The sequence below is a fragment of the Protopterus annectens genome, chromosome 4.part0 (assembly GCF_019279795.1).
Source record: "Protopterus annectens isolate FY-2018-M chromosome 4.part0, PAN1.0, whole genome shotgun sequence".
Taxonomy (NCBI): domain Eukaryota; kingdom Metazoa; phylum Chordata; order Ceratodontiformes; family Protopteridae; genus Protopterus; species Protopterus annectens.
The window spans coordinates 87,240,669-87,265,397 of NC_056733.1; the positions used below are offsets into that span (position 1 = coordinate 87,240,669).

The window sequence follows — 24,729 nt, forward strand, 5'->3', positions numbered from 1 at the left end:
AATTCTCTATAAAACTTTTTTGGGTCATCAATAAATTGCTTATTTTGTACTGTTACCTTATATTTACCTGTGTATCTTCTAAGTTTTTCCGCCTGTGCTGACATTTTAATTTTATTTGCAATAGTGCATGATAGATCCTGGTCTGTTCTAATAATGCGCATTGCTTTAATCACAACTATCTTTCTTAGTATTTTTATTGATCTTTTCCCTTCTCTATAATCTTCTAACAGTGACACTTCTTGTCTTAATTGCTTTATAATTTTCTCTATTCGATACTTCCAAGATGGTATCCAATTTCTCACCTTCCTTTCCCTCATCATCCTGTGATCTTGTGGTAGAACTTTATCAGTTATTAATTTAGCAGCACAGTAGTATAGCCTGTTTACTTCTGTTATATCACATGGATCTCTATGGACATTCCTAATTACTGCATTCATTTGTTTTATCAGACTTCTTACTTTTGGGGTTTTATTGACCTTCCACAGTCTATTTCTCTCATTGATCTTAATATATATATATATATCCATGTTCATTAAATCAAGCAACTCTACTCTTAACTCATTTTCTTCCAAACTGAGGGCACATCCCTTATTTTCCGTTTCCTGAGGGGATTCTATAGAAAGTTCTATAGCATCTTCCTGTGGCACATTCTCTTCAATTTCATCCTGTTCATTTGTTTCTCTGTTATATGGAAACTCACTGTCCTATCCCTCCTCAACATTGACTGCATCAGAGTTTCCTGTTCCTTTCCTTGCTGTCTAGCTTGAAGTGAAAGTTTATACTGGTTTCCTGTGGAAGACTCCAAAATATCTTGACATGGCACCTGACCAATTGCTTCCTGTTCTACTGGTTTTCCCTTAATTTGGATATCCATTGCTCTATCCTGTTGTGGTGCTTTCTGCATTTGATTTTCTACACTGAATCCTTCTCTTTGCAGCTGCTCCATAATTTCAATTTCTATTTCTTTGACTTCTCCATTACTGATCTCTTTTTCTACTTTTCCTCTTAGTCTTATTTTTTGTATTGTAAAGTTTAACATATCAGGATTCCTTTGTCTGTATTTCTCCTCAAATATCTTTGGTGCTGCTCTTTTTGTATTGGTTAGTTTTGTTTTCTCCTTTACATAAATATTACACCATATTAAATCTCTTTTCCTTTCCTATGTCCATATTTCTTCTTCACGTCTCCTGATGATCTTGCTTTTCCTTATTCTGGAGACTCACTCCGTCATGCTGTGATGTAGTCTGTGTTAGACCTTCTACATGAAATTCTTCACTCTGTAGGCACTCCATAACTTCAATGTCTATTATAACTTCAGTTTGAATGATCTCATGGACCCTGATGCATCTGAAAGCCTTTTACTCTTGTATGCAGATCTGCTACCTACCTTCCACCAACGGTTTCACAAAGTAATGCAGTTAGGTCAAACAAAAGAGGGACAAAAGTGACTGAGGACTGCTACTGTTGAGTACCAACACATAAATGCATTAAGGTTGACATTAGCATAGCTATGGTGGGGCAATGACCCCTGTGCAAAGTGTCAGAAGGTGCAATCTGCCATCCATAATTCCGATCACTCTTTAAAGCAACATTGGCTTTTAAAAGCCAGTATTGAACTTGCGGCCAAACCTGAGTACTGTAGCTCTCAGTCTGTGGTCTAAACTGCAGCAAGCAGTTTGCTACAGTTTAAAAGAGAAAAGTTTTTTTTTTAAACTAAAACCTGAGAGTTGAAGGCAGGCTATAAACTGTAGCAACCGTTTCCTACTGTATAAAATAAGAAATTAATTAATTATTTTTTGTTCACTCAAGTATGAGAAAGGAGTGTCGAGAGCAGGGCACAGAAATGGGACCTGAATGGCTGTGGTGGGGTTGTCATCATGCATCTGGCCACCTAAGTTGGTGTGTGTGCTAGTTGAAGGAATGGACTTTTTTTTGTTCCTGACCTGAAGACCTGGGAGTGGGGCATGTGCAAATTGGGTACTGTTGTACTGTCTGCAGGAAGCATCCTGCAACTTTTGCAGAAGTTCTTTTTGCTCTGTATTTGAAAGGGGTGGCGCATTAGTTTGTGGGATTGGCACAGGGGCTCTGGTTAAGGCAACTACACTTTTGAAAGCTGACATGGAATCTATGAGAACAGAAAGGATTTCAAAAGTATTCTGACTCCTCATACAGGAAAGGTGCGTACAACATCACAGCAGTGACTAGAACCATCAGAGATGACATGCTCTTGGAAAATATGGCGCACCTCTGTACATAACAAGCCAAAGTCAAATAACTTTGGGATACAAAAACATCCACACTTTTAACAATTAGTAAACTACTTACACAACTGGCTGAATCAGTTGAGCATGGTTGTTAACCAACAAAAGCGTCACCTCCATGAGACTGGTCATTGCAGCCTCCCTCACCCTGTACACAAGAGAGACAAAACAAAAGGCAGTTAACTTAACTTTTTATCAACACAGTAATCAGTGCCTTACAAATCAGTCATTAACTTTCAATTATTCTTACTTAAAGATGCATTTTGCTATCCAGTTGCCAAGTTTGCCAGATGTAAATTCAAAAATATTCAAAGTGTAAGTATTTAATTATTATTATTTGTAGTTATGTGTAAAAATCACTGCATTTTTGTCTACTGTGGTCATGTCAAGTTTTGTATCCTGGTGTGCCAAGCAATCCTCATAGAATCATGTCTGATAACTCTGGATGCCACTACATCAAGTAAGGCACACCTTAAATTAGAAGCTCTTTACATTTACATTTTTCAGTTAGTCAAATCTGAATCTTTTATTAAAGTATTCTCCTTTGCTGTCATGTTGATTTCATTTTTTAGATAATACATTTCCCCACAATTATTCTTATGACTACTGATATTCTGCATCTCACAGTGACTTTTTTCCAGAACAGATTTTTTTTATATATGCCTGAATAAATATAAAAAGTGCAATGAAAGTACCATACCTCAAGAAGTTATTTAGAATAACATGACCAAAACAGTACATTAAGTTTTCTAGAATTTAGACTCATCCGCACGTGCCTAAAATGGTAGTGATTTATAGTGCTTGAGAAGAGGAAATTGTAGGTGGTTGGATTGCAGGAGCTTGGTTGAGCAAGAGGGAAAAGAAACCTAGTGGCTTGCAAGAAATGGTGAAGTAGACCATTTACAGGGCACCCCTCCATTATTCAAATTCATATACAGAAAGACTTTTAGCTCAAAGTTCTTCTGCCTTTCATGATAATGTTCAGGAGGTGGAGGACTGAAATTAAAGGGAAGGCAGGAATTCAGCAATTTTTTATAATGCTTGACTGATGATTGTAGCACAGAAATGTGATGTATACTGTATTTAAATGGAAAAATGTTATAATGGTTTGTTTCTTCTCTGTCAATATATGCTTGCCTATGTCTTAAGTAATAATTTAATAAAGGTGTTAGAAAGTTCTTCCGCCTTTGTAGAAAGTTTCAGGATTCGAACTTATAAAGTTCTCTTGTAACATTAGTGCACCTTTCTCCAACACGTTCTGCAATGGCACAAGATTTCATGACAGTACGAGTCTCCAGTGCAAAATAAATGTAGAATATTCATGGGATGGATCTCTCAGCCTCCACTGTTTTCAGAAGTATTTTCTGTGCACTGAGCTAAATTTGCAAAATGCTTAATAAAACTATACCTTTTCCTGCAAATTCCTGCTTAATACATACCTGGCTGGGTCCATGTAGTGCAAAGGGACATTTTGATAAAACTCCAAAACTTTCCCTGAGGCTGTGAACTTTGGACAGATCTTATATTAAGTAAAGGGTGCAGATGGTGAAGCCCTCTACACTTCGGAGGGCTGCTTGCCTCTCACCCTCCCCTAGACCATTAATATATTTTTCTTTCTCTGATTTCAACAAAATGGTTGTTTCTCAATGAAATGTGCTACAACCATAACTGAGAGGAAATAATGTTATGTCAGACAGACTGGTACTAACATTCCTGCAAACGTTATGCATAAAAATATGCATCTCAGCCAACAGGCCATATAAGTCACTAGCAATACCCACTTGTCCATTGTAAGCGGTTACCTTTTAGTTACTCACTGTAGAGCTACTCACAGCTCAATGACAAGCAGATTAATGCTTATCTGTGTCTGTAAATATACTTTGAGTTTCTGTGACCTCAGAGCCAGTGTATTTATAAATCAGGTGTTGGGGCAAAGCTTCTACATTGAGGTAGGGAGGCAACACTTTAAACTCATTGAAAATCATAAGTGCAGAGTGGATCTAGTAATAAGTAGTGTGGCAATGAAACCTGAACACGTCGTACACAAAGGGTTCAGTAATACTTCATGCTACTGTAAATTCTGTATATGGAGCTCTGGCAGCTATGAAGTCCACCAGTTACACAGTCACTTTGTTCATTCAGAACAGATAAAGCATACATAGAATGATTTCTAGGATACCAGTTTCTGACCTGTTCTAAATGGCACAGCATATGGTGCAACCTGTTATAAATGGCACGGCATATGGTGCAACCTGTTCTAAATGGCACGGCATATGGTGCAACCTGTTCTAAATGGCACGGCATATGGTGCAACCTGCTCTAAATGGCACAGCATATGGTGCAACCTGTTCTAAATGGCACAGCATATGGTGCAACCTGCTCTAAATGGCACAGCATATGGTGCAACCTGTTCTAAATGGCGCAGCATATGGTGCAACCTGTTCTAAATGACACAGCATATGGTGCAACCTGTTCTAAATGGCACAGCATAAGGAGCAACCTGTTCTAAATGACACAGCATATGGTGCAACCTGTTCTAAATGGCACAGCACATGGTGCAACCTGCTCTAAATGGCGCAGCATATGGTGCAACCTGTTCTAAATGGCACAGCATATGGTGCAACCTGTTCTAAATGACACAGCATATGGTGCAACCTGTTCTAAATGGCATGGCATATAGTGCAACCTGCTCTAAATGGCACGGCATATGCTGCAACCTGCTCTAAATGGCACGGCATATGCTGCAACCTGCTCTAAATGGCGCAGCATATGGTGCAACCTGTTCTAAATGACACAGCATATGGTGCAACCTGTTCTAAATGGCACAGCATATGGTGCAACCTGTTCTAAATGGCACGGCATATGGTGCAACCTGCTCTAAATGGCGCAGCATATGGTGCAACCTGCTCTAAATGGTGCAGCATATGGTGCAACCTGTTCTAAATGGCACAGCATATGGTGCAACCTGCTCTAAATGGCGCAGCTTATGGTGCAGAGAGTAGTGATGCAGCCTAAATACCATTTTCCTTCTTAAGCTCCCTGCATCATCAGTAAAACATGGAATCCAGTGTAATAAACATGTCACCAATACACCACATCACTGTACATGTCATCAGTGAAAAGGCATTGTGCAATTACCTACAGAGCATGGAAATCATCCAGGATGGCAAAATGAGGGCATCAGTACTTGCCGTACACAATTAACAGCATAAAAGCACTACAGCAAAAGGCAGGAAAGTGGAAGTTAGTATATATTCTGAATGAAAAAAAATCTTACACTAATGAAAAGGAAAGAAAATTGCAGTTAGCAAAACAGGAGTGTTTAGAGCTTATTCATCAAAGGCAACATCTTTTTCTGCCAAGCTCTGTCATATACAGAACTCCTTTCATTTAAAAAACAGGACAGAGGCCCCACACTTGGAATAATTTTAATACTTACAATCAGCACTTAAAGTTTATACAGAAGGATAATTTACATTAAATAAAAGTTATGCATTTACCATAATACCACAATGAAAGGCTCCTGTTGTCTGTATCTGTCCTGTGAGTTATCCGATCTGATGCTGGCCATTCTCAGAATCTTTAGATTAAGAGTTCCACCTCCTCTACCCATAAACCCCTACTGTAGCATTCTCTCCTCAGATCAGGTATGCCCCTGAAGACAAGCCCAGAACTAGTATAAATTATAATCAAGACGATGATTAGTATGGACCAAGAAGAGAGGACCATGGAAAGGGATCCTCATGTACAGGCTTCGAGGCCGGACCACCAAGGCCAATCGGGAGTACTTGCTATAGAAATGACAATTTGCAGGGGACATGGAGGGAGGGATGGTTAAGACGGTGGGTACAGACAAGCTGGAGCTATCATTTTGGTAAGTACATAACTTTCATATTTGATGTTATCTTACCTGTCTGGTCTCAACTAGTGGGACACAGTCCTGGCCAATAAAAACCCAGGGAGGCCCTAGGACAGAGAGCATTCCATAATATGGTGGAATTCTCTAGATCTGGACATTATGTCAAGTTTGAAATGGGGCACAGAAGTATGAATATTCGACCAAGTAGCTGCATCACAAATATCAATAGAAACCTATGAGAAAAAGGCACTTAAGATAGCTACTGCACTTCTTGAATGACTACTAGGTTTCACAGGTAAAGGGATTCATTTGAAGGAGTATGCAAAGGAAATATAATATGACATCCATTTGGATAATGACACTTTGGAAACAGGCTTACCAAACTTTGCCTTAGAATAGGAAACAAACAGTTGGTCAGATTTTCTAAAACACTTTGCCTATCCAAACAGAATCTGAGCTGTTTATGAACATCCAAACAATGAAGCAAACATTTTCCCTTGTTAATGAAATTTGTAAAGAAAAGTGACAAATGAATGGGGTTGTTTAAATTACATTCAGAAGTAACCGTGGGTAAAAATGATGGGTCTGGTTCTTAAGGTGACTGTCTTTATGAAAACTAAGTAAGGAAGTAATGAAGACAATGCCTGAAGTTCTGAAACCCTCCTGACTGATGGGACAGCCACCAATAAGAGAGTTTTCCTTGACAAAAACTTTAAGGATGCCATAGCAGACAGTTCAAAGGAAGATCTGGAAAGAACCTGCAGTAATAGGGAAAGGCCCAAGGAGGCAGAGGGTCCCTGACCAGTGGAGCATAGCAAAAAGGTACCCCTCAAAAAGGCCTAAGAAAGCTTTATAGCCACAATGGTGTATTATCACTGGCAAAATTAAATTTAGAAATAGTGCCCAGTTGCACTTTAACAGTTAAATTGCTGAAGACCAGAATGAAAAAGATCAGCCAAAAAGTCCAAAATCACATCTAAAGGTTCTGAAAAAGGATCCCTGCCCTTGGCAGAAGCCAACATAGAAAAGTGCCACTATTTACTAGCATAAACCTTTCAGGTGGATGGTTTCAGGGAAGAAAAAAATATATACGAATAACAGATTGGCAGAACTTGGGATTCCTGACCATCACTGGAATTGGAGAAACCATGCAGTTAACTTGAAGGAGCAAAGCTTTGAGAAAGGTAACCCTGCAAGATGAGAAATCTGATCCAGAACTAGATCCAGCACTTAGGGTGAGTACAAAATATGAGACCAAAACAAAAGGGAACCAACCCTGTTGGTTCCAAAATGAAGGAATGAGGATGACAGTTGCTCTACAACAGGCTTCCTTCTGAAGAAACTTGATTATTAAAGAGACCTGGGGGCCAAGCAGGTGGGAGGGCATCTCTTGGTGACTGTCCCTCTAGACAGATCAGGGCATAAAGACCGACCAGCAGCTGAAAAAAACCTCTCCACTAGGGATTCAGGGACCAATCATGAGGAAGAAGAATGCTCCATCTTAAGCTGTCTACCAGGATTGTTTGATCTCCTTGGGATAGTCACTGCAATCAGAAACCATTGAGAGGACATTGCCCACTGCCAAATTCTCATAGCCTCTTGATATAGTAGATAGGATCCTGTTCCCCCTTGCTTGTTCAGATACCACACCATCAACATGTTGTCTTGTCTGTCTGAATGTATGTATGGCAATCACACCCCTGGGAAGGAAGTCCCGACATGCCTGCAATACTAGGAGGACCACTTTCATTTCCAAGACATGATGTGAAAATTGGCCTCATTCCTGGACCAGGTACCTTGAACAGTCTTCCCCTTGAAATGCCATACCCCCACCTCAGAAGAGAAGCATCAACAGTCACCATGGTCTGGATATGGGGCTGAACAAAGGGTCACCCTGTGGTGACCAGGGAGGACTCCGCTCAACAATGAATATGGAGAGATAAACACCTGTCAGAAGAACTGGAAAGCTCCATAGGGTAAGTCAGACAGGACCAATGAACAGAAATAGTCCATTGTAAAACCTTTATGTGGAACCCTGCCAGAAGTACGAGACAAATAGAAGTTGCCATGTGCTCAAGGAGGTGATGGAATGATGCAGCAGAGGATATGGGAACCTGAAGAAAATGGAAAATCTGTAGATGAAGTGAACTCAGCTTTGATAATGGAAGCTTGGCTGTCTGAGTGAATGCATCCAAAAGGCACCCAATAAATTATAGCATTTGAACTGGTTCCTGGCTGGACTTTTCTTGATTCTCTGTTATGCCCAAGAACAGACACAGCTGGAGTAAGCAATCTCAGGCTTTGATGAGGGATGTCTTCATATGAGCAGGCAGGAAGTAATTGTCTAGGTAAAGGCAATTATCCAGGTAAATAAAGACCTGGAATCCCTAAAACCTGAGCCAGATTGCCACTACTGCCATGTATTTAGTAAATACACAGGGAGCTGTGGTAAGACCAAAGGGCAGAGCTCAAAACTGGCAATTCTTGACTCCCAGCTGAAAGCATAGAAATATCCTGGAGTGCTTCTCTACCTTGATATGATGGCAGGTGTCCATGAGATCCAACAAGCATATCCAGTCATCTTTCCTCATAAGAGGTAGACTGAACTGCAGGACCATCTGCTGAGATGCAGAATGGAACTGATGTCCTTGTTTTCTTGGGCACCAAAATTAATCTGGAATAGACCCAGGATCCTCACTGGTCAGGTACAACTTATCTCCACTGCTATGTCCCTTTTCTGGCTGGGTGGAACATCCAGGACGGATCTTTGTGAGTCTTTTGGGGTGAGCAAAAAGGGAATGGTATAACTTCTGGACATGACGCTCAACACTCATGATGGCCTCCTAAGATTTTTGGTGGAGAGCCAAGCAAGCCATAACTGCCTCCAGAGATCAGCAGTCAGGCAATCCTTCAGAGGGACTGGAACAGCATCCTGGAGACATAACTTTGAATCTATTACTGCTCAATATCGGAGTTGTTTGGCTTCTGCTACATACCTACAATCAACTGTATTACTAGCTGAGTTAAGTACAAACTTGTAGTGTTAAAGATTGTACTGCATTTTATTTTTCTGTGTATTTAATTGTTTCATTGAATCTCTCTCTCTGTAGTTATTTATTTTTCTATTTAATTGTTTCATGGAATACTGTGGTCTCTCACTGTCTCTGCAGTTAGTTTCCCACCCCCCTCCCTGTTCTTGTTGTGGTATTAATCTTGGTGGCTTTGGAATTGCTCGCCCTCCTGTAAATATGTGTTTGAACACTCCTCCTGGGTCTATCTCATTTGTTCACTCAACCAAGTACAGTGAGATCATACTTTGACTTCAGACACTCCTACCAGTCCCATCTGTTCAGCTCTATCCCAGCTCTATTCCAGTCTAGTGTCACTAACTTATTCTACCTAATACAGAGAGAACATCTGTGAAGGGCAAGCCACTTAGCTTCTTAATTTTGAATTATCTTCTGTTTCTCCTTTCACCCTTTCCACTTTCCAAAAAAAAAAAATTTCTAAGCTTGTTTCCTGCCTTTACAGATTTAATGTATCCAGGACTGTTGGTAAGTTTCTGAGTCCCCCAAGCCTTTCTGTGTTGGAGGGAAGCCTTCTAGCTTATCAGTGGGAGTGGTAAGCACTAGGTAGCCTATCTACCACTAGAGTGGTTTCTGGCCCAGAAATTTTAGTTTATTGGCCATTTAGCAGTTTTTCCCTCTTTCAACTTTCTGGTTTAAAAGCCCATATTTACGCTTGTTCCCACCTTTCCTGTAACTAGTCTAGTCCAGATACAGATTTGCTGTATCCAGGACTGCTTGTAAGCTTCTGAGTCCCCCAAGCCTTTCAGTGTTGGAGGGAAGCTTTCTAGCTTATCAGTGGGACAAGAGTGGTTTCTGGCCCAGAAATTGTAGTTTATTGGCCGTTTGGGCAGTTTTTCCATCTCTTTCAACTTTCTGGTTAAAAAGCACGCATTTGCGCTCGTTTCCCACCTTTCCTGTAACTAGTCTAGTCCAGATACAGATTTGCTGTATCCAGGACTGTTTGTAAGCTTCTGAGCCCCCCAAGCCTTTCTGTGTTGGAGGGAAGCATTCGAGCTTATCAGTGGGAGTGGTAAGCACTAGGTAGCCTATCTACCACAAGATCCAGGTACAGATTCTTAGTTTTAGCACTTGAATTTGCTTATTCGTGCTCAGCACTTGTTCAGAAAGTACAGTTTTGTACCTACCATAAATGTAGATGTTCGAGTGTTCACCCTGCTGCAGTCATCCTGGGTTATCCTGCCGTCAGGCAGTCTCGCAGTCGGCCTGAGTTCCAAAGTCTTGGTCCGGTGTCAGTTGCTGTCGCTTCTTCCCTGACGTCAGTGCGCCAGGGGTATATAAGAGGCATCCAACGCCATTTTCTTCAGTTTTTCTTGCCCCAGATGTCAGGTGCCCCCAATAGGTAGGCAAAATATATATACTGCTATATAAAAAAAAAAAAAAAAGTACATATAAAAATAAAACAATACCTTCAGGCACAAGCAAATACACCACAGAGGTTGTATAGGATAGAGTGGTATAGATAAGTCCAGCTAGTTCAGAGGGGATGGAGGGAGGGTAACCTGGACTGCAGCAGGGTGAACACTCGAACATCTACATTTATGGTAGGTACAAAACTGTACTATGTTCATCGTGTTACCCTGCTGCAGTCATCACACTTGGGTTGAATCCCAAAGCTAAGGATGGGTGGTGGAGTTAAACAGGGTTAGAAGAAGCTAGTAGGCCCTGCAAAACTGCAGTGGCAAAACCAGCTCTAGTCTTAGAATATAGAGGTAAGTGATAGTGTTTGGTGAAGGTGTGCACTGAACTCCAAGTTGTAGATTCCAGAATATCCTTGGTTGGCACCCCCCTGAGAAAGGCTGCTGATGTAGCTGTAGCCCTGGTGGAGTGGGACCTAATGTTAGCAGGTACCGGTTTTCCATGATGCGTGTAGCAGAAACGTATGCAATGTCCTATCCATTTTGAAATGGTCTGTTTTGAGATGGCTTTTCCTTGTGATCCTGCAGCATAGGCTACAAAGAGCTGGTCAGATTTTCTGAAAGCCTTAGTTTTATCCAAGTAGTAACGTAATTGCCTGTGAATGTCCAAAAAGTGCAGGAGTCTTTCTCCTTTGTTCTGGGGATTTGGGAAAAAGGTGGGCAAATTAATGGTTTGGTTTAGGGCCACACTGGATACCATCTTTGGCATAAAGGAAGGGTTAGTTCGTAGAGAGACTCTGTCTTGATGAAAAATGAGGAAAGGCTCCACTGCCATTAGTGCCTGTAGCTCTGAGACTCTTCTAGCTGAAGTTATTGCTAGTAGCAGGGCAGTTTTCCATGAAAGAAATTTTAAATCAGCTGAAAAAGCTGGTTCAAAGGGCGGCAGTGTAAGCTTTTCCAGAACAAAGTTGAGATCCCAAGTAGGTGTTGGTGCTCTCCTGGTCAGTCTTATGTTCTTAGCCCCTCTGAGGTACTGTCTTAGGAGTGGATGTGAAAATAAAGGAGGATCCGTGTTGTAATGAGCTGAAATTACTGAGGCGTGGATCTTAATAGATGAAAAGGAAAATCCTTTGTGCAACATCTCAGTTAAATATTGTAGAATCTGAGGAATGTTTGGATCAAGGGGATTTTGGCCTTTAGCCTGGTTCCAGGCGCAAAATCTTTTCCATTTGTCTGAATAGGTTTTCCTGGTGCTGGACCTCCTGGCCTCCAGAATGACATCCATAACAGCTTTGGATAGAGGTGTTGGCTGGTTGTTTAGGTAATTTGCCATGCATCCAGGTTTAAAGTCTTGAGCTGGCTGTGTAGAATCTGATTGTCTCGCTGGATGAGCAGGTGAGGAATTTGTGGTAAAATCCATGATGGGCCATGGGCCATGTTCCTTAGAATTGGATACCAGTGCTGGTGTGGCCAGTCTGGTGCAATGAGTATCATTTGTGGCCTCTCTAATCTGACTTTCAGCAGTACCTTTGCTAGAAGCGGCAGTGGAGGAAAGGCATACACTGTTAATGTGTTCCAACTGAATGAGAGGGCGTCCACTTTCCAAGCTTGTGGATGGAATGTCCTTGTGCAAAATTTTTGAAGTTGGTAGTTTTGGGGGTTGGCAAACGGATCTATGTCTGGGCGTCCCCATTTTTGAGTTATCATTGCAAATACTTGTGGATCTAGTTTCCACTTGTGGGGATCCATGATGTTTCTGCTTAGGTCGTCTGCCAATGTGTTTTTCTTTCCTGGCAGGAATTGTGCTTGGAATTGAACCTGGTAAGACAGTGCTGTGTTCCACAAGGTCATTGCTTGCCTGCACAGAGGGTAGGAATGTGTGCCCCCTTGCTTATGTACCACATTACTGTGGTATTGTCTGCCTTTACTATTAGTTGTCCTGGGTGTAAGAGGTCCTTGAAAGCTGTTAGGGCATTCTGTACTGCTAGCATTTCTTTTTGATTGATATGCAGATGCCTTTGATCTGTAGTCCATTTGCCCTGAATGCACTGTCCTGCCATGTGTGCTCCCCAGGCATAGTCCGATGCATCTGTTGTCATAGTTTGCCTGGCTGTGGGTAAGGTGAAAGGCTGACCCTTGTTGAGGTGACATGCCTGTGCCCACCATAGAAACTCCTGTTGAAGGCAGGGAATGAGTGGTATCATTGTTTCCAAGCTGTGGCTGTGCTGAGTCCATACGCTTTTCAGGTACCATTGTAATTTCCTCATATGCAGTTTTGCAAATGGTATTAGTAGTATGCAAGATGCCATGAATGCCAAGGCCTGCAGAATTTTTCTTGCAGGGAGTTGGGTCTTTGTTGCCATTATTTTGAAGTATTGAGTCAGCTGTTGTTGCTTGTCTGACATGAGATAAGCCATTTGGGCCGTTGTATTCAAGATGGCACCCAGGAATATTATGTTTTGTGAGGGCACTAGTTTTGATTTCTTTTCGTTTACTGTGTACCCTAGGCAACTTAGAAGGTGTTTGACAAATGCCAGATGCTTTAAAAGAATGTCCTTGCTTTCTGCTTGAATAAGGCAGTCATCCAGGTATGGGTATATTTGAATTCCTCTTTGTCTGCAGTATGCAATTACTGGTGCCAGGCATTTTGTGAAGACCCTGGGCGCAGTAGAGAAGCCAAAGGGCAGTGCAGAAAATTGATAATGGGTTGAACCTGCAATGAAGCGGAGGTATCTTCTGCAATTTTGTCTGATAGGGACATGCAGGTATGCCTCCTTGAGGTCCAACGTTACTAGCCAAGCATTCTTGCCCAGCATGGGAAGAAGCTGCTGTAGTGTTAGCATCTTGAATTTTGGTACTTGTAGATAGGTGTTCAGAATTGAAAGATCCAGAATGGGTCTCCGTGCTTTGTCTTTTCTTGGGACTAGAAAGAGTCTTGAGTAAAATCCTTGTCCTTGCTCCTGTGTAGGTACCTGTTGTATGGCTCTCATGTCCATGAGAGCTGTAATTTGTTTTTGTGCCTCTGCCCTTTGATTTGGTGGCAGGTTTGGCATTCCTTTTATCCTTGGCAAAGTATGAAAGTGGAATCTGTATCCTTGTGAGACAATGTTTAGGATCCATTTGTCTTGTGATGATGTGCCAGTTGTCTGCAAAAAGTGCTAATTTTCCTCCCAAGGGAGCTGCCAAGAGAGATTTGCTTGGTAGTTTGGGGATTGAGTCATTGTGTTTGTTTTCTGCTAGCTTGGGGCCTGTCTTCTCCTCCTTTCTGGGTAGCAGTACCCCATTGGCAAGGTTTGTAAGGGCCTTGGGACTGACCTCTGCCCCTTGGGCATCTGTATTTGCCCCTCTGTGATCTGTCAGAAGCTGGAAAGGACCAGTTTTTTGTTGGCCAATTTCTGCTGAAACGAGGGGGTTGTACCTGTAAAAAATCCTTGACCGTCTGCATAGACTTTGCCTTATCCTCCATTTTCTTTAAAACCTCTTCTGCTTTGACACCAAATAATACATCCTGCTGTAAAGGTGCATCCAATAATTTTGCTTTAACATGATCAGGTAGGGTTTGTTCTTTTAACCAAGCATGTCTACGTATGACAGACCCAGTAACAGCTGCTCTACAGGAAGCTTCCAATGAATCAAATCCACATTGTAAAGTATGTTTGCCCACCTGTTCAGCTGCATGCAACAGATCCTGCATTTCCTTGAATTCAGACTGTTCAGAATGTGTGCTCATTTTTTGTTTTAATTGAGACATTAGGAATTGCTGATATTTCAGCATGTGAAACTGACAATTTAATGCCCTCATAGCCACAGTAGCTGAGGTGTATATCTTCTTTCCCCATCTATCTAGGGCTCTGGAATCCCTTTCAGAGGGCACAGGATTTTTAGCCATAGAAGCTTTAGCCCCTTTGGGACCCTGGGAAATTGTTTCTCGGTCAGCCACAGGGATTTATAAAGGAATTTGTGTGAGTCAGGTACTCTGTAGTACCTGCCTGGTTTGGCTGGAGCAGGAGGTAGAGAGTCTGGATTTAGACTAGACTCCAAGTAAACATCATCCACAATGTCTAAAACTGGAGGGATAGCAAGTGGTCTGTGCTGGGGAAGTAAAAGGAACTCTCGGAGCCTTTTCTTAGAATCAGAGTAGTCCTGGCCTTCCCAGTGGAAATGTTCCCTCATGGTATGTAAAGTTTCCCCAAAGGAGTAGTCTTCAGGGGGAGATGCTGAGGGAATAGAGTCTTCAGCATCAGAGTCTTCATAACGGGGAAAACTCTAATTCTGTTCCTCAGAAGAATCTGAGGAAATTGAAACCTGGTCAGAGGAAGCATAATCCTCCTCTTGTCTTGGTCTTTTATCTGGAGGGGGATGGGAACCCCTGATTAGGGTAATCAAATCTTCAGCCATCTTAAGCATCTGTTTCTTAGGCATGGAGCTTTGAACTGTAGACTGATGTACAGTCTTTTTTGGTTTTAATGGAGTTTTAAGCTTAGCATAAGATTTAATGGTGAGTGTAGTCGGTCTGAAGACACCTTCTGCAACCGAAGGTGTTTCTACTGCACCGGAATCTCCTTCTGCTCCCGTGTCGGGAGGGCTTAATGAAGATGGCTGCGACGGCCTAGTACACTCCGCTTGAGAATCCGCAGCTGTCTGGGGTTCCAATTCTGCGGTCGTCAGGGGCTGCGTAGGTGCCTCACTGAAAACCGGAGAACCGACGACAGGCCCAGCAGAGGCCTCGGAGTCTGGCTTGTTCCTAGGCTGCCTGTCCTTATCCTTGCGTTTTTTATGCATGCCGGTCGTTGGCTGCTCCGACGGCATGATATAATTAAATTTCCTACCAAAGTAATGTGTGAAGTCAAAACGGCGTTTGATAGTTTGTTTATTAAACCTAGCACAAAACCGACAACCTGTGACATCGTGGTCTGGGCCTAGGCAAGGAATACAATAAGAATGGAAGTCCTTATGAGGTATTTGCTTCCCACAAGAAATGCAATTGTTAACTTTTTCTGACATCGGACTGAGGCAAGAAAAGGTTCCCCAACGGGGTACTTAGTTTTATTGAAGATTTCGGACTGAAATTCGATTCGAAAATCTCAGGTGTCGGCTGACTGGCACTTGCGAACTGCTTCTGCTTCGAGCACCGCGCGGCAAGAAAGACTGAAGAAAATGGCGTTGGATGCCTCTTATATACCCCTGGCGCACTGACGTCAGGGAAGAAGCGACAGCAACCAACGTCGGACCAAGACTTTGGAACTCAGGCCGACTGCGGGACCGCCTGATGGCAGGATAACCCAAGTGTGATGACTGCAGCAGGGTAACACAATGAACATCTTGTTGTTAGCACTAAATAAGCTACAAATTACTACAACACTCAACTTCATCTTTACCTAGAGGAAAACAGTTTTTGTACTTACTTTCCTCACTTGCTTAGAGAAAAACAGCTCTTATACTCACTTTCCTCACTTGTCTAGAGGAAAGTATTTTTTATTCAGGCATGTCCAAGGATCAGCTCCCAGTATTCTCTCCTGTCTATCTGATGAACCTGGGCATCTTGAGGCAATGTAGCAATTGCCTCATGTACACAGACAACCCTCTCCTCCTACCACCCAACACCACAACCTGTGAGAGATGCACTTATCTAGCCAAACTGGAGGTAAAGCTCTCTCCAACCAAGACTGAACTTGACAGTCAAGAGGAGAAGGTAAACACTTGCACCACACCACACTCATCATATAGTGCCACTAAACCTACACCACCAAAATCCACACCTAGAAACACAAAAAACATTTGCAGAGGCTCTCAATAATAATCTGCTCAATCAACTGAGACCTTCAAAACAAAAATGCAAGCAACCTCCACCCCTCAACACAACCCAAATGACACATAGACCACAGACTCAGTGTGCCATTAAACCACAGCCTGTAAGGCAAACCAACATACCCAACACACTAGTCATAGGTGACTCTATGGTCATGCACACTGATGTCCCACTCACCAGACTAAACAAAGTGAAGGTTACTGTCAGCTGCCTGTCGGGTGCCAGGATCCGCCACATAACCCACACACTCAGGTCACTCCACAAGTACAAATACGACTCTGACATTGTCCATGTTGGTGTGAACGACCTGACACGTACGTTCCTGGACTACATGAAAAGAGACATGGAAGACCTCTCCGATCTTATAGCCCAGGCAGGTATGACCCTAGCCCTGAGTAGCATCCTGCCATCACCCAGAATGATACCGCAGTACAAGGACAAAATGATTGACTTCAACAATTGGCTAAGCTTCTGGTGTCATTCTAAGGGGATCCAGTATCTGTCTGCCTGGGACAACATAGTCGACAGACCACGATGCTTTGCCAGAGATGGCCTGCACCTGTCGCCCCTGGGATTCTGGATACTGGCTAAGGCTCTTGCTGCCCCTATAGTGACTTTTTTAGGCAAGGTTCAAATGACAAATTCACCACTGTAACAGGAACAGGCATGCAAAAACTAAGGGTAATGCTACTCAATGCTAGAAGTCTAAATCTCAAAATGCACACACTCGAGGCACTCCTTAAAATGGAGAACATCGATATCTGTGCAGTGACTTGAGATCTGGTTCAAGGCTCTAGAGAGCACCCCTGCATTACTAACCTAAACCAGAACATCAAAGGCGGAGGTGTGTACATTTTCATTAAGGATATCCACACCTCCAGGCTAGTTGCGCACCATAATGCATCCGAGGTTATCCAAGTGCAACTAACTCTGGGCAAAACTGCAATCCAAATTGTAGCTTGCTAAAGATCTCCCACCATGCCCCAGGATTCCCACTCCTCTTTTCTTTATATACTGGAAAATATTAGGGTTCAACCAAACACCCTAATAATGGACGATTTCAACTACCCCACCATTAACTGGGAAAACTACTTATGTACCAGCTCCTTCGCTCAGCGTTTTCTGGAATTCATAAATTCCAATACCCTGTATCAAGTTTTCCACACCCCCACCAGCGGTAACAATATCGTAGACCAAGTCATTACCAACATGAGTGACCGGTGTTCCACACATGAAGTCAACTCCTCATTGGTCAGATCCGACCATAAGCTAATCACCGTAGATATCCGCATCCTGCCCCCCCCACCCACCATTAAGGAAACCATGGTAAAAAATTTCTCCAAAGCCAACTTCATGCTTAAGACAAAAGTGGAGAACTTCATGACACCCATGCAGATGGACGATACAGTTACGACTGCTGAATCCTACATAAATGCACTCTATAAGCACTTACACGAGTGCATAGATCGTGCTATCCCAAACAGAACCAAGACGCTATCCTCCAAAAAAAAGGAAGCCAATCTGGTGTTCCCCTGCCATAAACAAATTCTACAACTGAAGAAGAAACTGTGTAAGGTGGTTCACACAGCCTATCTTGACCTCGCCAAGGCTTTCAACACCATTCATCATTCTGGAATTATAGCTAAACTCACTAAACTAGGTATAAATCCCTACATCACAAGATGGGTTGCCAACTGGCTCACTGACAGAACCCACACTGTAAAAGTTGCAGACTCCAAATCTGACTTCAAACCAGTGACAAGTGGAGTACCACAAGGTTCAGTCCTAGAGCATCTCCTGTTTGGTATCTATTCTCTGAAGTACAGGCTAAAAGAAGGCCTCTGGCTAACGACGTTCACAGATGACTGCAAACTAGGAGCCATAGTTGAGTCCTCATATGATGTAGGCATCCTACAGAAGGGCCTCACTGAGACAGATGCCTGGTGACAGAGGCATGGCCTCAAGCTCAATGCCAAAAAGTGTATTGTCATCCCCTTTGGTAAAAACTCTGTACCCATGAACTACCACATAAACGGCAGTCTACTTAATGCCAAATGTGTGATAAGAGACCTTGGGACCCAGGTGGACAGTAGTCTCTCCTTTGATAATCACATCACCACAGTAGTCAGGAAATCCTTCTATGTGGTACACCTCATCATAAAAGGGTTCTCATCCAGGAAAAAGAGGTCATTGTTCCCCTCTACTCGGCACTCATTAGACCCATTATAGAGTACAACGCCCCTTTTGGAATGTACCTCACAAGACATCAGCAGCAGCTGGAAAGGCCACAGAAGTACGTCACAAAGAGGATTACTGGCCTCAAACAGATGCCCTACACTGACTGTCTCAAAAAACTCCAGCTTTACTCTGAAGCATATCGCCTACTCCGAGGAGATCTCTGCCTAACATATAAAGCTACGTTAAACCCAGAGCTGTTGGACATGCTACACCTAAAGAAATCCAAATCCCTCCAAGCTACATGCTCTAGGGACCTCAACCTTGTCACCACAATAAACAGGACATGCTGGAGGGATAGATTCCTGTCCCAGAGACTTCCTATACTCTGGAACAAGCTACCCATCTAAGTCAAGCAAAGTTCCTCATTAGCACTCTTCAAGAAAAATCTTGATGAGTGGATGGAAAATAGGAAATACACCCCAGGGATCACTTCTGTGGCCATGCCCGACAGGGGCACAGGAAATTAACTTTCTTGGGTGGCGTAAGCAAGGGAACATTGTTGGGTAGGCTTACTTAGGCCCTTGGGCCGATAGCCTAGTACCTACCTATGAACCTATGCGAAAGCCCTGCAGAAGCCCTGGTTCCCTGTTCTGCCCTGCCCATGGGCAGTATCTGTTATAGTTGCACCCTCTGCCATGGGGGAATTTGTTGCTAGAAGCATCCTGGAAAAGGTACTCCTCTTTGTGAAAAAAGAGACTCTTCCTAGCTTTCTGGTTCCTGGAGAAGAGCCATACAACCAAGAAGAGAAGCATCAATAGTCACAGTGGCCTGGAGATGGGGAAGAAGAAAGGGTTACCCTGTGGTGACCAGCAGGGACTCCTGCCACCAACAAATAGAAATAGAAGGTAGCATTTTTCCACCCTGTTCCTTCTTAGTAAGTGTGTCTCCTTGACTTTTGGGCCAAAAAGGGAGGAACCATCAAAGGGTGCATGAACAAAGGGTGATTTGAACAGTCTGTAAAAGTGAACAAAGCGCATTCAGGCATTATGACTCACAGCAATGGTGATGTCTGCTGCTTGTGAAGTCCGGTCAGCCATGTTGGACAACAGCCTCAAAGAGATTTTCGATATGGACTGCGCAATAGATAATTGAGTCTCCAGCATCTTCTGAGCCATCAGAGGCTGCTAGGTCTTGACAACCTTTGACACTTCAGCTACAAGATCCCACTGATGTCTTGTCAAGTGGACAAAGTAACTCAGAGCATGCAGAACTAAGGTAGCTGAAGCACTGGTGCTCTTTCCTAAATGGCCCAGGGCCCTAGACTCCCCGCTAGATAGATGGACCAATGAACTTTCTTCAGAAGTGTCATTTTTTAGTAGCTGCCACAATCACAAAGGCATCCACAGATGGACCCTTACACCAGTGAGATCTGTCCTTGGGAGGGGCCAAAATATTATCAGGTTTTTTGGAGATTGCTTCCACCACATCAGGTTCTCTACAAGCCCTCCAAGACACACAGACTTGGATGGCCCAGTGCCAAAAGCCTCCAGGAACACTGACTCTTCTGGGGAAGGGGCTTCCGTGATCCAGCCCCCATGCTGTCTTAACAATTCCATCAAATCATTAAAGGCAGTGTCATTGTGGGGCAGGGGTGCTGGAAGCTGTTAAAGACTGGGGGGGGGGCGGAGGGTGACAGGGGCACTTAGTGAACTAAAAAGGGTCATTTTTTTATAACTATTTGCTACCACAATATAGGTTCACTTGGAGGACAATTTAAACTTAGCCAATTCCCTTTTGGTGCTTGAATTAACATTTTATGATTGGCCTAAGCTATCCCCATGGCTGATAATTGTATATTAGCCCTAGTGCGAACAACTGTGATCATGCCATAGATAATTCCAGGGGGCCATGTAATGGATGCAGCATTTAGGAACTGTCTCTATCCATTAGTGGCATGAGGGGAAATCCTGGAGTACATTTTCTATTACCCATCCTTAGATCCAAGTTGCATTTGAATATGGATGGATGAAGTTTGCTTTATTTTTATGGATAGTCTGTTCCAGAACAGTGGCAGCCTCTGTGATATGTATCCATCTCTCCACAACATTCAGTTTAGATAACTGGACTGAGTATTTCTGATGCCATATGACTTGCTGATGTTCAGTAGGTCCATCTGTATTATGTCGGAGGATGCTATGTATGCCAGACATGTCACCTGTAAGCACTCTGTAGGATACTGAGTATAGTAATAAATCTTTGAGGTGGTCCATGCAAGACCTACTGTTTAGGACTTCCACACACAACTGCATTTTAAATTTACTGTTTGAACATTTTTTCAGTAGGCAATGAAGCAAAATGCATGTACCAATAATGACAAAACTGCCCTATTCAGAACATTTCCATGATAACAGTCTACTTCCACACACAATTGCATTTTAAATTTATTGTTTGAACATTTTTCCAGTAGGCAATGAAGCAAAATTCATGCACCAATAATAACAAAACTGCTCTATTCAGAACATTTCCATGAGTTTACTTCTACACATCCTCATCATCATCTTCTTTTGGCTGTTCCCATTAGGGGTCGCCACGGCAGATCACCTGTTTCCATTTCTTCCTGTCCTCTGCATCTTGCTCTGTCACACCAACCACCTGCATGTCCTCTCTCACCACATCAATAAACCTTATCTTAGGCCTTCCTCTTTTCCTGTTACCTGGTGGCTTCATCCTTAGCATCTTTTTCCCAATATACTCAGCATCCCTCCTCAGCACAGTCCAAACCATTGTAATCGTGCCTCTCTGGCTTTGTCTCCAAACCTTCCAACCTGGGCTGACCCTCTAATATACTTATTCCTAATCCTGTCCACCCTCGTCACACCCAGTGCAAATCTTAACATCTTTAATTCTGCCACATCCAGCTGAAACTCCTGCCTTTTTGTCAGCGTCACTGTCTCCAACCCATATAACATAGCTGGTCTCACTACCCTCTTGTAGACCTTCCCTTTCACTCTTACAGGTACTCATCTGTCACAAATCACTCCTGACACTCTTCTCCTCCCACTCCATCCTGCCTGTACTCTCTTCTTCACCTCTCTTCCACACTCACCGTTACTCTGAACTATTGACCCCAAGTATTTAAACTCATCCACCTTCGCCACCTCTACTCCTTGCATCCTCACCATTCCTCTATCCTCCCTCTCATTCACACACATATATTCTGTCTTAGTCCTGCTGACCTTCATTTCTCTTCTCTCTAGAGCATATCTCCATCTCTCCAGGGTCTCCTCCACCTGTTCCCTACTCTCCCTAGAGATCACAATGTCATCTGCATCATAGTCCACGGGGACTACTGTCTGATCTCGTCTGTCAACCTGTCCATCACCATTGCAAATAAGAAAGGGCTCAGAGCTGATCCTTGATGTAACCCCACCTCCACCTTAAATGCATCCGTCACTCCCACCGCAGACCTCACCGCTGTCACACTACCCTCGTACATATCCTGTACCACACTTACATACTTTTCTGACACGCCTGACTTCCTCATACAATACCACAACTCCTCTCTAGGCACCCTGTCATATGCTTTCTCTAAGTCTACAAAAACACAATGCAACTACTACAGTACAGTACTAATGCAGTCTACTTCTACACACAATATACAAATACAGAATCACAGTAGAGTGTAAGCCATAGGCATGTTGCACAGCTTCTTGAACTTATTTTCAATTGGGGGGGGGGTGGGGTGGCAAAAGGCCAAAAACCAGGGACACATTTTAAACATTGCGTGTATAATTTTGGAAAGTTGCCTGCATAAAATGTTATGTTACCACCATGCATTTCACTGCTAAGTCTTGAACCCAGAAACATGTGCACTACAGTCAGAGCAAGATACCACTACGGTAAACCAGCAGTTTCTTGAAAGATAGGAAGACAAACTTAAATGGCTATCATATCATTTAGTGAATTCAGTTCTCACTTCTCACCATAGCTCTCAACCTCTTAGCACAAAAATACAGAACAGAGCCAATAATGGGGGAATACAGCCCCAAAATAGGGACACATAGAAAACTGCTAGAATAGAAGGTTTTGTTTTACCACTCCTGCAAACCAGAGGAACAGAACAAAAATGTGAGGCATAAATTCACAAGTGATGGTGGCTAGGGACTTTAGGCTCTTTTTATCTGTACCCAAGGTACAGGGTTTGAGCCCGCGTACCTCTAGCCACCAGATGTATCCTGCTGGGGGCGCGCGCGCGCACACACACACACACTGCAATAACTACAGTTCAGCAGCAGTGCACTCACTCTGATAGACTCCAGCAGCTTCTGTCCATTCCACTCTGCAATTACATCCTAGCAGCTTCTGTCCGTTCCCGCACCACTCTGCAGTTATATCCTAGTCTATAGTCCAGAGCATCTGCTCTACAGGCGGCTTCTGCAAATAAATCCTTTCCATTCTGGCAGCAGCTTTGAATAATCCGTTAATTCCCACTCGCAAAAAATGGCTGGAAATATATGCGTTGATGTGATGTCATCGCGGCAGTTCGGAGTCGCGCGGACAACGAAAGGGACAAAGGTATGGATGATCTAAAAGTGGGGGGGGGGCGCTTCCCTCCCCCCTCGCTCTATGGTTCCGGTGCCCATGTTGTGGGGTGATTTGCGAGAACCTTCCCATTCATTGAGATCCCTGTCTTTGGTGAGGGACTCCACCAGAGAATACAAGTACTTCCTACTGCAATTGCTCTTACCATGCCCCTTTCCCTAGGAGGGGAGGCAGGAGGGGAAATGGAAGAAAAGAAAGGCCCCTGAATGCAAGAAAACCTGGTGACATAAGGGTGTAGGCTGAACTGGAGGCAAATGTTGAAAATCCATAGATACAGATCAAACAGATTGGTGTCAATCCGAAGACAGTGCCGAAGTCCCCATCTCCAAATGGGAGAGAATCCTCTCCATGGCATTGAAGGGCAATACTGAAGCTGGATGGCTAGACCAAGCACACCCTAAGATCTGGAGACCTGAGCCAGACACACACTGGTGCCAAGAGCTGCCTCAAGACTGGAAACAAACAGTCAAGTGCCAAAGCACCCAAGGGCAAGGACAACCCTGACTCATAGACAAAAGGTCCCACAGTCCAGCTCTGACAATGCTGGAGCTGAAAATGCCAAGGATGGTGTCAGCACCAGCAGAGGGGAAGGCAGGACAGATGGACTCAACAACTCCATAATCAAGGAGGAACAACCAAGAAGGGAATAGACATCTGAGCCCTATGGGCCAAGGAGGCTGGGATAATATTTAAATTAATCTGACCCTGCAAAAAGGATTTCATCAGTTGCTCCAGATCCCAGGGTTTGAGGCTCCCAACTGATATGCTGGACTTAAAGGAAGAAGCCACTGAAGGTGATTTTGATTTACCTCTTCACTGAGAAGAGGAAGGTCAGACTCAAGGAGGTGAAGGGGATGGCCTAGCAGAAAAATCTGGGGGGTTATGGGTCAAAAAGGGGACTGTAATCTGCCCGAGGAAGCAGTCAGGTCTTTAATCAGAAAAGAGCCTGGAATACTTAGGGTCAGGGAGTTTGAACATTCTGAGATCAGGACTGGAGATTGTGGCCAAGCTGGCACCAAGGAACCCAAAAGTGTCAGAACCGGAGGGGTGGGTCAGTGAACCTTCAACTTGTTAGCTCTCGGAAGAAGGACGTCTCGCTTCTTATCCTGGGCCTTATCCTTGGTATCTTTCTCTTTGGACTTCTCCTTCTCCCACCTATTGGGTTTCTTACTAGAGGAGGGAGAGGAGGCTGAAAAAGATACAAACGTGAGGAGACCTTGCACAATCAGCTTGGCACATCCCTCATTCATGGTGTTAGCACAGAAGGCAGCACACGCCTCAAAATCAGTGTCCAAGTGGGCAGAGTCCAAACAGTACACACACTTGTCATGAGTATCATGCAGCAGCAGTTTATGCCTCCACAACACAAACTTCTAGAATCTCAAAGCCTTGGTGGTATCCCTGCTAGGAGAAACTACACAATACAGTAACCCACTCAAAAAACAGCACAACAGTAATAACAACTACAAGAGTAACAATAATTTTCTACCTAGCTAACTCTTTTTTTGTTGTTGTTGTGTCTTTCGGCTTTTCCCATTTAGGGGTCGCCACAGCGGAACTCCGGTCCGCTAATGAT

The 24,729-nt window shown here is 43.4% G+C and overlaps 1 protein-coding gene across 1 annotated transcript in view; it reads right to left on the reverse strand.

Annotated features, from left to right (window-relative positions):
• The window catches only part of TBCD (tubulin folding cofactor D), a 3,708,267-nt gene that overhangs the window by 370,845 nt on the left and 3,312,693 nt on the right, over positions 1-24,729 (reverse strand). The window contains exon 30 of the mRNA XM_044068123.1: positions 2,326-2,409. Within this exon, the coding sequence (XP_043924058.1) occupies positions 2,326-2,409 (84 nt within the window). The remainder of the gene's footprint in view (positions 1-2,325; positions 2,410-24,729) is intronic.